This window comes from Vombatus ursinus, unplaced genomic scaffold (genome assembly GCF_900497805.2).
Source record: "Vombatus ursinus unplaced genomic scaffold, bare-nosed wombat genome assembly UNPS02014779.1, whole genome shotgun sequence".
Classification (NCBI taxonomy): Eukaryota; Metazoa; Chordata; class Mammalia; order Diprotodontia; family Vombatidae; genus Vombatus; species Vombatus ursinus.
The window spans coordinates 59034660-59048565 of NW_020954557.1; the positions used below are offsets into that span (position 1 = coordinate 59034660).

At 34.2% G+C, this 13906-nt stretch overlaps 1 protein-coding gene across 6 annotated transcripts in view; it reads right to left on the minus strand.

The window, feature by feature from the left end:
• The window catches only part of MARCH7 (membrane associated ring-CH-type finger 7), a 51599-nt gene that overhangs the window by 20761 nt on the left and 16932 nt on the right, over positions 1-13906 (minus strand). For 4 of the 6 annotated variants that reach the window (XM_027866076.1, XM_027866077.1, XM_027866072.1 and 1 more), the window contains exons 3-5: positions 11261-11419; positions 7017-7209; positions 53-217 (exon numbers count right to left, since the gene is read on the minus strand). In XM_027866076.1, the coding sequence (XP_027721877.1) occupies positions 53-217; positions 7017-7209; positions 11261-11419 (517 nt within the window). The remainder of the gene's footprint in view (positions 1-52; positions 218-7016; positions 7210-11260; positions 11420-13906) is intronic. The other 2 variants (XM_027866075.1, XM_027866074.1) reach the window with 1 other exon arrangement.

A 13906-nucleotide genomic window follows, 5' to 3' on the forward strand; every position in this document is an offset into this window, starting at 1 on the left:
TGTGAAACTGCACTTTACACAAGCCACAAGTAAAAATATAGTTTAAACATACATGATGAAGATGTAAAATCACCACTCCTGTGACTACAATCCATAAGACTAATAGAGGGATCTGTTCTCCTTTCCAGATCTCTTCTTTCTCTCACTAATTCAGTCCCCAGTGATCCAAGTACCATTGAAGAAGACCTGGGAATCTGACTATGTCTCCAAGAAGAATCTAAAAATAAAAGTGAAGTTTTAAATTAAAAAGCTTATAATATGACTTTAAAAATTCATCCACATGATTAACTAACACACACTTAAAATCAGACATTTTGGGGGTACATAATATAGCAGATCCTTCACAGAAAATAAGCCACCAATGTTTTTGAAATGCCATGTCACTTTTGCATAATGAAAACAAAAAGGGCACTTATTTGCCTACAGGTCAAGATCTATACAAGGAAGAGCAGTTCTCTAATGAAACCCTATAAAAATCTAGTCTATTAAGCATCACAACCCATATTTGAGGCTATAAAATACATCATGATTGGTCATACTAGATCTCCTATTTTGCAGAAACAAGTTGGGACAAAACTTCTATTAACACCAATTGCTAAAATTAGAAGTTACATAAATAATTTGGACTAGTTATTTGTAATATTTATTTCACTGGGCTGCAATTTAAAACAACTTAAGAGACAATATTATTGCATTCAATTTTATCCATAATAAGTGATTAATCTTTGTACAAGGCAAACCACCAACCTCAAGAAATCAAAACTTTATGCCAAGAATAATAGTAATTTTATTTGCCTCTTGAAGAAAACAAGTGTGTAAAAAATTAGCCCCAGTAATTTTTTTGGGAGGAGAGGGGGAAGGTGTTAAGGAGATTCTAAATTTGTATACTAATGGAAGTGAGATAATGGCCAAGAATCTGTGCCCTAGTCGACTCAAAAATGTGTAAATTTCTAAGTCAAATTTATTTTAAAGTAGCAGTAAAACTGCACAATTAAAAATCTAGTTCAACACTGTACGATCATCAACTTTGATAGACTTAGCTTTTCTCAGCAATGCAATGATCTAAGACTTAATCCCAAGGAACTCACAATGGAAAATGCTGTACACATTCAGAGAAAGAACTATAGAGCCTCTGAATGCAGATTGAAGCATATTATTTTCTCTCGTTTTCTTTCTCATGGCTTTCCCCTTTCATTCTGATTCTTCTTTCACAACATGACTAATGTAGAAATATGTTTAACATGATTGTACATGTACAGCCTATATCAGATTGCATGTTATCTTGGGGAAGGGGAAAAATTGGAACTCAAAATCTTGTAAAAGTGAATGTTGAAACCTATTTTTGCACATAATTGGAAGGAAAATAAAATACTATCAAGTAGAAAAACAAAACAAACAAAAAACCGAGCTTCACTATTCTGCCTTATCATTATCACCTTTCAGGCATTACGAACTCACATCTGTATCATGTTTTAAAGGTTTACAAAGAGTTTTCTTCACAACCCTGTAAGCTTTTCAAAGCATTATTATCTACAGAAAATACAATTCTAAAATGTGGGCTCTCTACACAACCCAGTATTTTACACCAATCTTAGGCAAGCAGGATGTATTTTAATTCAAAAGGCACCTTCTAATGAAGGCTCTATTTATATACAACAAAGTCAATAATTTGATTTTCTGAGTATTCATCCTCCAACTCTAAATGCAACACATTATGATTAGAATAGAACCCATCCTCCCCATAGATACCTCTCTCTCTAAAACACAGATACTACTCTCCTGGTTCTCTTTTTAAATCTCTAATGTTTTTGCTTTCCCTTTCAATGACTACCTCCCCTCTTCTTTTCACCTTATGCCAGGTACTTCAACTTACACTGTCTCACTGACCTTCTTTATTTTTCACTATACTTTTCCCCTTGGTAGATTTAGCCACTCTGACAGCTTCACCTATCACGTCTAAATCAGATTATTCTTAAATCTTTACCTCCAATCCTGATTTCTCTTCAAACTACAGATCTACACCTCTAGTTTTCTAGAGGCTGTTGTCACCTAGATATCGCATTGCCATCTCAAATTCAACCCATTCAAATCTGACCTTTTTATCTTCTCCTAAATATGATTATAATTTTATTATTTCCATCAGTGGCACCAGTGGCACTATCATTCACCTTAGGCACCTATGTTCAAAACCCTGGTGTTATCTTCCTCATCCCTAATATCCCAATGCAAATAGATCCATGATCTCATCTATGTGAATATTTCCCTTCAAAGATATAGACAGAAATCTATCTGTGGCTGCTGATTCTGTGCAATTCTTGTTCCTGACCTTCTTAAGTTCACCATGAGGAATCAACCCAAAACACTGGAGGCCTAGCTTGCCCTGTTAATACTGCAAGAATACTAGTGGTACACAGAATGACCATCAGTTGATCCTCACTCTCACAGTGTGCCAGCCCTTTTCATTTAAATTACAATATTTTTTGTTAAAAATAATTAATTTTTATTATTTTGTATGGGACAAATACTAATTAACACAAACATTTCCATATTCCAAGGGCAAAAGGATTGCATAATGATCATTTCTTTGATGAGATACTTTTATGCCAGCTCATGTTTACCATGTACCTCCCAATTGCCATTTTCAATTCTTTAGACAACTATAATAAGCATCTTAAGGTTTGCCAAGAGTTTTCCTTACAACAATCCTGTGAAGTACATATTACTTTTATTTCAATTTTACTGATGAAGAAACTGAGGTCCAAAGATCAAATAACAGGGCTGAGATCTGAAACCAAATCTTCTTCTTACTCCTCATCCAGGACTCATTCTGATACAACATACTGTTGATTCTCAGTATCACCTATTTGGACTACTGTAAAAGCTTCTCAAGAGGTTTTCTCTACACCATCTATCTTCTCCAGTATATTCATCAAACTGAAGTCAAATTAATCTTCCTTAAGCATTTCTGGCCATGATTCCTGTACTCAAAATTTTTTCAACCAAGTTCCAACTCTACTGCTGATCATTCAAGGGCTTCCATAGTAAGATACCAGCTTCTATACCATCCTTATCTCCTATAATTCCCTGCAACTTTCTGTGTTCAGTCATATAAGACTGCTCTCAGTACCCCAAGCAAACCGTGTATTCCTCCACCTTCTTGTATTTTACTCAAGCTGTTCCCTAGGTATTGAATGTTCTTTCTTTTTCATTGTACCTAATAACCTCCTATTCATCTTTCAATGTACAACTCAAATGACAATTCTTCCATTAAACCTTACCTGATATTGCTAGTTGCTCCTTATTCTCATTTAACCCTCACAAAACATTCTGTTTGCACCCCTCTAAGAACTATTTTGCATTTTGGTTATTTATGCCATATTCCTAAACTAGACCATTAAATTCCACTAAGGCAGTGTCAATGTTTTATCAAATCTTTGTACCTCCCCGCCAATGCCAATCACTAGTCATTAAGGTACATAGTATGGTATGGCCAGAAGTAGAGAAACTCAATCTACGTGTTAGCTCTAATAATGTAAACACTCAAGGGATGCCTACTAATCATAAGTGTGAAATACAGATGGATGTTCCTCCAAGGAAAAAGCTATATAAATGCAATGGTAAGTCCATTTCACTGCCTGTGACACTAGAAATGGAAAGCCAATGGAATTCAAGGGGGAAAAAAACTGCCTGCCCTACCCTTCTCCCTGTCCCGGTCAAACCCTTGGTCTCACCCACATGTTTGAACTGCCTTAGCATGGAAGTAACAAAAGCAAACATAGCCATCCACTGTTAAGAAGTGAAATCTAAGCTATGGGAGATTTTAGCCTTGTGACCAATCCTGGTCACGGTTAAAGATTCTAAGTGTTAGCCTGAGTGTCCCCTGTGTTTCTTACCAGATGCCTTTAACACCCTCATTCTGAATTAAAACAAGGGGAAAGAAATGAACAGCTGTTTCCTTCACTGACAGCTTTGTGTGAAGCTCAGTTGCATTCACAAACAAAAAATTAATGGTTTACATTAAAACTTCAGCAATCAAAAAACAAAGTTTTCTATTCATATACTTTTTTTTTTAAGGTCAGAGGTGTCTTCTTTCACTATTTCTATTTATAAGAGAAGTACTGAAAGTACATGTGAAACCTGTGACTAATTTGGAGAAGGGAGAGGGATAGCTGTCCATAAGAGACAGTTCATGGCCTCCCTTTCTCCTGCTTTACAACTGATGAGCTAAGCCAGCTCATCTGCTCCTGGCAAGATGAGGGCAGATTCCTGGACTAGTCACCAAAAATTCCTGGATACAAAGAAATATCCTAGTTCATCTTCAGTTATAATACTAAGGATCTGGAATCCATTCTCCCAACAATCCCATACAAGTTCTTTCTCTCCTTTCTCAAATACGATGACCCCATTCTCACTATGCCTCTCTTCCAAAAGTCAGATACATGGATGAAATGTGCTATTAAATGATCATGATGGCATTTTCCAGGCAGAGTAAACAAGCAGAATTGGAACCAAGGGGCATTTCCTGAAGGAGTGAAGGTTGGAGTGTGGAAATGAAAGAAATCAATGAAATCTACTGGCGTGTTAATTTGAGGTAGTATAGGAGGATGAGGTGAGGTATGGTGGCAAAAAAGACCAGGCGGGGGCAATCAGGCGGTGCAGTAAATAGAGCACCGGCCCTGAAGTCAGAAGGACCTGAAATCAATCCGGCCTCAGACCAAACACTTGACATTTACTAGCTGTGTGACCCAGGGCAAGTCACTTAAACCCAACTACCTTTAAAAAAAATTAAAAAGATCAGGCAGAAGACTAAACCTGGAAACAAATTCAAATCCTGGTTCTACTTCTTTCTGTAATTAATTACAATATTAGGAAAGTCACTTTACCCTTCCAGACCTCTTAGTTTCCTCAAGAGTAAAATGGAAGTGTTAGAATAGACTAGACAATCTAAGTTCTAAATCTTATGGTCCTATATTCCTAACATGGAAGGTGGAATGAAGGCATACAGTAATAGAGGAATTTGTCCAGATTATAAAAGTAAATTGTTCAAGTATGTTCAACTTTCATAGACTATCATAAAGAAAACAATCACATACTCACTCTTTTTTCCCCCCCAAATTGAGAGAAAATGCTGCTACGGATGTTCACTTAGCTTACTCTGAATCCACATTTCCATCACTTTACCACATTATAAGCTGAGCTCATACATTTGGAAACATAATGCATGTAGTAACTGCACCATTTTCTAGGAACCAAACAATCTGATAGCAAATTACTAGTACAGTTTCCAACCAGGCTAGGGTGAAACTGGTAGCTGTACTATATTAAAAAAAAATTGAGAACTCAGGTAAGTTTTTGGTTCTTAATGACATAAAGTACCATGCCAAAAGTTACATTCTTTTTCACAACTTGGAATATAATACTTCCATGGAATGGCTATAGTTACGAAATATTATAAATAATGAGACTGCTCTACCTTGAAAATATTTCAATTATCTTATCACAGTGAGAACATTTAGTTCTAGACAACTGTAAAAGCAGAATTTTGGATTCATCATTATGCCCCACGGATGTATAACTACTATGGTTCAGTCTTTCATAACCATATTTTATGAGCTAGATGTAAAGAACTTTAAAGCCCGCATTTTATTAGGACTCTTACTCCCATCTTTCCTATAAATAACGCAACTTCAGTTTTTCAAGTGGCAAAAACGGAGGGAAAGAAAATAGAGCAATGCCTGAAATGTATCCTGGTATTAAGGACACAAGATTTTCAAGAATTAGTTCACTGAATTGATAACGCAGCTGGGTCCTGAAATGAGGTGACTAAAAATTCAACACAAATGCCTAAGCATGAAATGATAACCTTGATATCTGGTGTAACAGAATGAATCAGGATTTTCACATTCACCAGAACCTCCTTGTCATAACCCCACCTCCCCCAAACAAGTTTGAATACATCAAGCAAAATTATTTAAAACCTAGAAGATCCAGTTAAAAAATAGGTAAGTCCTGGTTATCTTTAGAACTGTTAAATATATACAAAATACTCTCAAAGGATTTTTAGTTTTAGCCCAAAGGGTGAATTTAAATATAAAAACTGATATTTTGAAAGAGAAATGCTAACAATTTATTTAATCGTTTAAGCATAAAATGATACTTTAAAAATTCTATCTCTCACTCCATACTGAAAGAGTTGAAAAGGACCTGAGAAATACAACTTAAGATTCTCATTATATTGGTGAAAGAGACTGAGGCATAGAAAAATTAAGTGCAAAAGTCTCAGTCAGAAAACAGAAGGGGGATTAAAAACCCTTTGTTAGGGTTTTTTTTTTAACAAGTTAAAAAACTTGCTAGTACAACTTGTTGTCCTAGTCCATTTTTTTTTTTTTAATCTTTAGGCAATTGGGGTTAAGTGACTTTCCCAGGGTCACACAGCTAGTAAATGTCAAGTGTTTGGTCTGAAGTCGAATTTGAACTCAGGTCCTCCTGACTTCAGGGCCGGCGCTCTACCCACTGCACCACCTAGCTGCCCCTGTTCCCAGTCCATTTTTATTTTTAATTTACAAAACTCTTGGAAATAAAAATAGCAGATCAATCAGCCTTCGGCCAGAAATTGTGCTTTGAAAAACAAAACCTCTTTAGATAGTTTATCTGTCTTTCTAACAAATTTTGAAAATATCAAAATAAATGTCTAATTGATCAATTTTAATATAATTTAAAATAAACAGGTCTATTTAGGGGGAAAAAAAGTTAAAAGTTTTCTGTGTCAGACATAGGCACTAAATTAAAAAGGTTAATTCTTAAGTTTCACTTTCTAATTCCAGTAATGACTTGCATTATGACCCTGGACATTTAACAAAACTGATGCTTCAGTCTCACAGCCTATAAAATCATTTCTACCCATTCAACTCCAAATATTTGGCTATTTCAAGGATTTTGTTTTATGAAAACAAAAATCATAAATTTTTCTGTTTTCGAAAATAGTTTACTATATTTTGACCCCTAATTATTATTACCTGATATTGAATTCAAACCACTTCCATTATTTCTCCCAGCTGAGGTAGTTGTACAACTTGTATAGGAAAGCTTAGGCCTCTTTGAATCATGTTCTCGTTGCTGGTTTTGCAATCTTGGGTATGCCCCCTGGGTTCTCTCAGATTCACCATACCATGAAGACTGAAAAGGTGAAGTCAGTGATGATGATGTTGCCTATAAGTTTAAAAAAAAAAATTAGATGCAAATAATATATAGCTTCCTATTCTACCGGCAGTGTAGAATTTGATCTAAAATGGTTATATGCTCAAGAACCATTTATTCTTCTCTACTGGCCTTGATTTACTTGAGTAAATTCTGCCTTGTATGCTGCATGCGGGTACACACACACACACACACAAGTAGGGTATCCATATCCAACAGTGTGTAACTTTAATTAATAATTAAGCTTTTTACATAAACATAAAATATTTGCTTTCAAAGAACTGAGTTTTAATTTGCAATCTAATCTGAGCAACAACTCACTTAAAAAAGGTACTTTACACAAGTAATATGATTAGAATTACAGAATTTTCAAGGTAGAAGAAACCATAAAGGTGATCTACTTAAAACCCCTCATTTTATAGATGATAATTCAGATTCAGTTCAAGCAACATGCTCAAGGTTCATAGAACCAGGATTAGAACTGAGGTCCATGCATCTTTCTACTATATAATGACTAGTCACCCCCATTAACACAAGACAATTCTGAAAAAATGGCCCGTTTCCAAAATCTTAAAAATTGCTCCCACATTAATCCCTCCCATTAATCCCTCCCCAAATACCCTAGACCTCATTCCTAGACAGTCGCACTACACATAAATGTAGTCTTAAATTAAAATTGTAAATGCTAAATTCATTTTACCAGAATAACAGATTCTAACAAAAAAAGTAAATGTCTCAAAACACACAGCAGATCATATTCTAAACATACACAAAACACTAAAGTCCTTTTCAACACTTAAGTCTTTTCAACTTTGACAACTCAGACCTTAGACAACTTAAGAAATTAGACTTAGAACATGACCTTCGAAGAATACAATCTTACTTAGAAACAGTATGTCAAAGCAAGGGCACAAAAGAACACTGAAGCTCTATTTAAAAACAAAAGCAAAACAAAACAAAAAAAACCACGAAAACAACAATATGATGTTACTAACATTAAACACTTCACCCCAAATCAGCTAAGTCTTAGAATTTATCTTTTTTTCATTACACAAAATCACTTACTTCCATTTATTAAGTGAAATTATCTCCTTTTTAAAAAGCTAGTTCGCCACATAAAAACAAGAAAAATGAACTGAAAACACTTTGTATATAAATCAGAAGCTTTGATGATATAAGGGAGAGAAAATGTTTTAAGACCATAAGCTGCCACAAAAAGGCATATGGTGAACAGCCCTGTTATTAAATGATATTACAATATGGTTCTCTCTTTTAATTTTCTGTGAAAGGATAAACAAGAAAGGGAATATAACATAGGTCCTGAACAGTAAAAATGTTAATATAACATTCACATTCGCTAAAATAATAGCATATCAACACGTGCCAACCATTGCTGACTTCTAACAGAAAGCATGCTACTGAATATTTAATTCAAATTCTATACTGGAGTATTTAAGTTTTAGACAAAAATATTGAAAAATCCACAACGGACAAGATAAAGGGCAGCTTTGAGATCTTCAGATGGTGCTATGTCAATACAAAGTAAAATATTAATTTAAAATTAATAATAAGCATATCATAGAGATCTTAGGATTTGGAACCAGGTGGGATCTTAGATATTATCTAGTGTAACTCACTCATTTTTACAAATGGAGAAAAAAATCCAGAGGAAATTGGGATAAAATGACTTATCTTAAGGTCATATAAGTGGTAGAGCTAGAAAATTCAAACCTAGAACCTCCTTGACTACAAATATAGTGCTTTTAATTGTTTCAATATATGAAAATACAAATGAATTTCATCATATACTTGACAAGCATATGCCAATCCTCCCTCCAGCCGGTGACTGGTGAACGTGGAGCAAGGGGATATAAATATTCAGCAAATAAAGCAGTATTCATCACCTGAACCTATTAAAACCTGAGGTTCCTCCTTCTGAATGCTCCAGTAAGATTTAGTATGTTCTTCAACATTGTTAAGAAAAATTTAACTAATAATGCCAAGAAAAATTTTGCTAGCTTCTCTAAAATTAGAAGATGTCAGAAGCACCCATACAAATAATTCTTAATTCACTGGTATGGCAGTGCAGACTTCAAAAAAAAAAGAAAAAAAAAAGCACCACAAAAGTATAAAACTATAACTACATAGGAAAAATTATATTGACAGGTTTGGTTTAAATCATACTAAACTCAAGAATTTTATTATAAGAATTACAAATTTACTAATTAGATAGTTTTCCTAAGCTTCTTAATAAAAATTTTATAATAGATTAAAAAAAAGGCCATGGTTCTATTCAGAGTTTAACTTATCAATCCCAGAAGCACCTACTAAGTTTTATATAGATTTAAGAAGCAGACCAGAAGTTCCTGTTAAGCTTTGACTAAGGAAGTTGGATTAGGTCTCTAAGATTCTTTATGGCCCATAAATACAAAATTTTAGTTTTCAAACTATTTCCAGGTATAAAAAGCTTTTTTAAAAAATCAAGAATCAATTTTCATATAGAAATGAAAAATAAAAAATCTTATTAGCTCTGTTAACTATAAATTGTGTTAAGAATCAAACTTTTAGCTCTTTTCTACCAATCCCAAACCCACCAATTAGCCTCCAAAACCCACTTCCAAAAAACCTGCTCTGATTCAGACTGAATCATTCTCTGAATCCCTTTAGCAACTACATAGTTGAATACATAGTTCAGCTACTGCTTCAGAGATCTCTTATACTATGGCCTACAACTATTTCAATATTTTACTAGCTAACTTTTAATATATATTTGCTTTACTTACCCCAGATAAGTTGTAAGTTCCTTAAAGAATGAGGCTAGCTTTTTGTTACACCCAAGTGCTTTGCATACAACATTTTTCCCAGTATTTTTTCAAAAGAATCATGATTTTATAGGTGTGGGGACTCCCTCCACCTTAGTGAATAGAAGATTACTGAAAATAGGATGGAAACCAAAAATCATGATCTGAGAGAAGTTTACAACTCTCCCAAGGTCTTCAGAGTTGCTGTGGTCAGAAAAAAAAACTGACCTTGTAGTTCAGCCTTCTAAATTTAGCCTAAATTTGACCTCAGAAAGGATATGTAGTTCATTGTTGGGCCCCCACTTCCAAGCCTTTCCAACTTGGAAAGATTTGCCTGAATTAATATTTTTTTTGGCACAACCTTTGAAAACCCTGGGGTCACCTCCATACAAGGGCCCTGGATTGGGCATTAGTAGAACCTATAACATAGAGTCAAATGTTCAAACATTTAATATTGCCAAAACAGACATTTTTAAAAAACTTAAGGAAGGGAAGGTTATTGGAAATGGAATAAAGTCAAAGAATCTTAGAATTTCAACTGCGAATAAATCTAGGCAAAAAAGAAATCAAGACAAATGCAAGGAAAGGGTAGTACAAGACTCAAAATGAAGGTCTAAAATGTATGCAGCCCTACAAACAAAACAGATTGACAATATAAATAATACTTAGTTACACACCAGTTAAAACCATAATTTAAAAGCATCTTTAGGCAGGGTGCCAAACCAATATGAGGTTTTGAGATAAAAGGTCAAATTAAAGAGAAAAGGAGGTTGGAAACAGGGAGTAATATTGATAAGAAAGTCTTTTAAGTATCTACAAGGCTTGTGAATATTCCCTGAATGGAACGAAGGAACGAACGTACTTCATGTTTACTGAATAAATAAATGAATCTCAAAAAACTATGTAGGCAAGGCAGAAAGGAGATGGTGGAAGTAACTGGTTTTGATATTTTCTAAAAGATCCTTATTTATATTACATTTGCCTTAAATGGGAGAACTCTTCACTCTTGGCAAGGTTATAAAGGCAATCTTGAGGTTTAAAAGCAAAGGGCACAAATTAAGATTTCAAGCTACACTTCAACCACAAACTAAAGGAAAAAAAACTGATAATGAATACAAAATCTCATTCATTTTGAAGCATCTCGTGATCAATATGTGCTTGAAATTTAAAATCAAAGAATTAGAGGAATTGTAAAAAAACATGACAACCTCATCCTTCCCACATAAAATAGAGACCTAATTTAGGTCTGATGTGAGTCTTACCAATCTGCTTCTACTTCCCAAAAAGCTTCCAGACCATGGACGCTCAAATGTTCCTGAGAAGTGAGTTGGAGAGGAACTGGTAAATTTCCATGGAGTTTCATGGGCTTCTCTTTCTCCAAATCCCCAGTCTCTACCAGAAGTATGCAACAGATTGGACTCCTGGAGTAAATAACATTTTCATGACTCGCTTCCAACTCAAAAGAGTTTTCCGATAGCCTATACAATTTAAACACTATTAACTGAATTCCCATAGTATTTCCTTCTCCTGTGTATTCCAGGCTTCAGTAAAAGGGGTCTTAAAATATGTTTTATCTATGTACCACATCAAGAAATGTCACTGTACAAAGCAGGAGATTCATAAAAATTGAACTTTTCAGAACATTTCTATAACTATCACATACTTGTTGGGTTCATTCAATTCTGCAAATTAACTATTTAATCAGTGTAGCTTCAATAGTAGGTATAATGGAAAAACTATAAATGAAGTAAGTACTTTACTTTTCATTTGTAATTGACCATTTGTCTTATCCTTAGTGAATGATTATTTCCAAAGTTTTTTAAGCAATCAGCTCCCATCTAAGGTACCATATCAACCTTCCTGATAGATTTGCCATATGACTGTGTCTTCTAGGGGAAAAGTAGCATTTAAAATACGGTTTTAGATTGCTGCATACTTCAATATTTGTGGGCATCTGTGATTTATAGCTGCTTCCCATAATGAAATTCCAACTCCTCAGCTTTCTTCCCAAACAAACAAAAACTGAATGTGTAACCAGAAGCAATTCTCCACCCCCATAGATATGCTATGTAAAAAAGACTTGTTATCTGTTAGCCTGTTCTTTCCCTCCCAGCTTTGATGTGGGAGTATAGGATCTTTCCAACTTTACTCTCCTCTCATATGCATTGTGGTGTATAAAATATAGTTTATATCCTTCCTACAGTGAGGATATATACATATAAACTACCATATACTCCTATAGGAGTATAAATATGGTTGAAGTCTGCCAGTCACAGAAAGCCAAAACTTCAAATGGTCTGGCTATCCAAAACCTCCTAAGCTCCTCACTGGGTGTGCATGCACAAATGTGTGTGTGTCTAGGTAACATTTAAAAGTAGAACTATTAAAGAAATTGCTAGAATTTCAGCAGTAAACTAAGTGATACATATTTAAGTTGGCAGTCAGATAAAAGTACATTAAATTCACATTCACAGTGCCCCTTTTTTATGCCTTTGTACTTCTCTATAACGGCAACATAGAACAGAATTACTTTGAAAGCTGCTATCTTAAAAGGACAGAATTTCTCATCAAATAATCACATATTCATCTACTATACCCTAAAGGTTGGAAGAATTTTTATCCATTCCAAACTATTCTATGCCATTCACATTTATTTTCAAAAATAAGCATCAAAAAGATATACAACAGCAAGTCCCCAATTTACAAACTATCAATCAAAAAACACAGCAATTTATAATCACAACATATTTTTCCAAAGAAACAATTTTATGAATGCTAGTTAATTAGAATAGCCAACCAAAAAAAAATCTGTTTTTAACAGAAATCAAATGAAACAATAGTATATAAAAAACAACAGCATCCTCCAAATAAACCCTGAGCCCTAAATCCTCTGGTCTTAAGTTCCTCTGAGTACCCCCACACTATTGGGGAAAAGGAGTAGAAGGGCACTGTCCCAGCATTAACAACAGTTAGTGACTGGACAGGTATGCTGATGAAAAGGGTGAGATTTCCATTAACATGTACAATCATTCTTAAATTGAATGTTTATAAATTGAGGACTTCCCTTATTCTCAAAGTGTTTTAGCTGATACCTTTTACAGATCATGGAATCTATAAATTCTCTAAAACATGAGGAAGATTAAAATTTAAACAGTAGTTCATTTAGTGTGTTTTTTTTAAGAAACCATGAATTTATATAGAACAATTCAAAGATTTTAAATGCTCCAAATTTTGAAGTTTCTCAATAAATTAATGTCCACATTAATCCAATATAAATTTGAATAAACTGATATAGCATTTATAAACGCAAACTTTCAAAGTTTCAAAAAACCTACACTGTGCTCAATAATGTACACCATGTTATTCTCTGTGGATATCAGTTATATATTTAAACTAACCTATTTAATTGGAGCCTGATGACATGTAGTCATTGCTCATATAAGTTAGGTTTTTCAGAAAACTGTTAAAGAAAAATCATAACAATGGCATCCCAATCTGTGAACCCAATATTCACAAGATTGAAGACACAACATGGAGAACAAAAACAAACAAACAAAAACATAAATATGAGTTTCTTTAATTGAAAAAGATGGGCAAGAAAGGCAGAGTAAACTACTCTAGGAAAAATGAGTATACTCTCTCAAATGGATACACCTAAAGCCATGTATTTCCTCTTTATAATTTCTATGTATAGAGGAGATTTACCTTGAAGCAAGTCCCAAATGAAGTAGTATAATACCAGTTATGCACCAAAGCGTCTCATCTCTAAATAAAAGGAATATGCTGAGGTGTTCTCTATTACAGCTGTTTCAATATCTGACTCAGATATATTTCAGGTGCTCAAAAAGCCAGTCAGGATTAGACCTATATAGGGCAAAGCAGGTTGGGAATATTTTACCAATTATGGG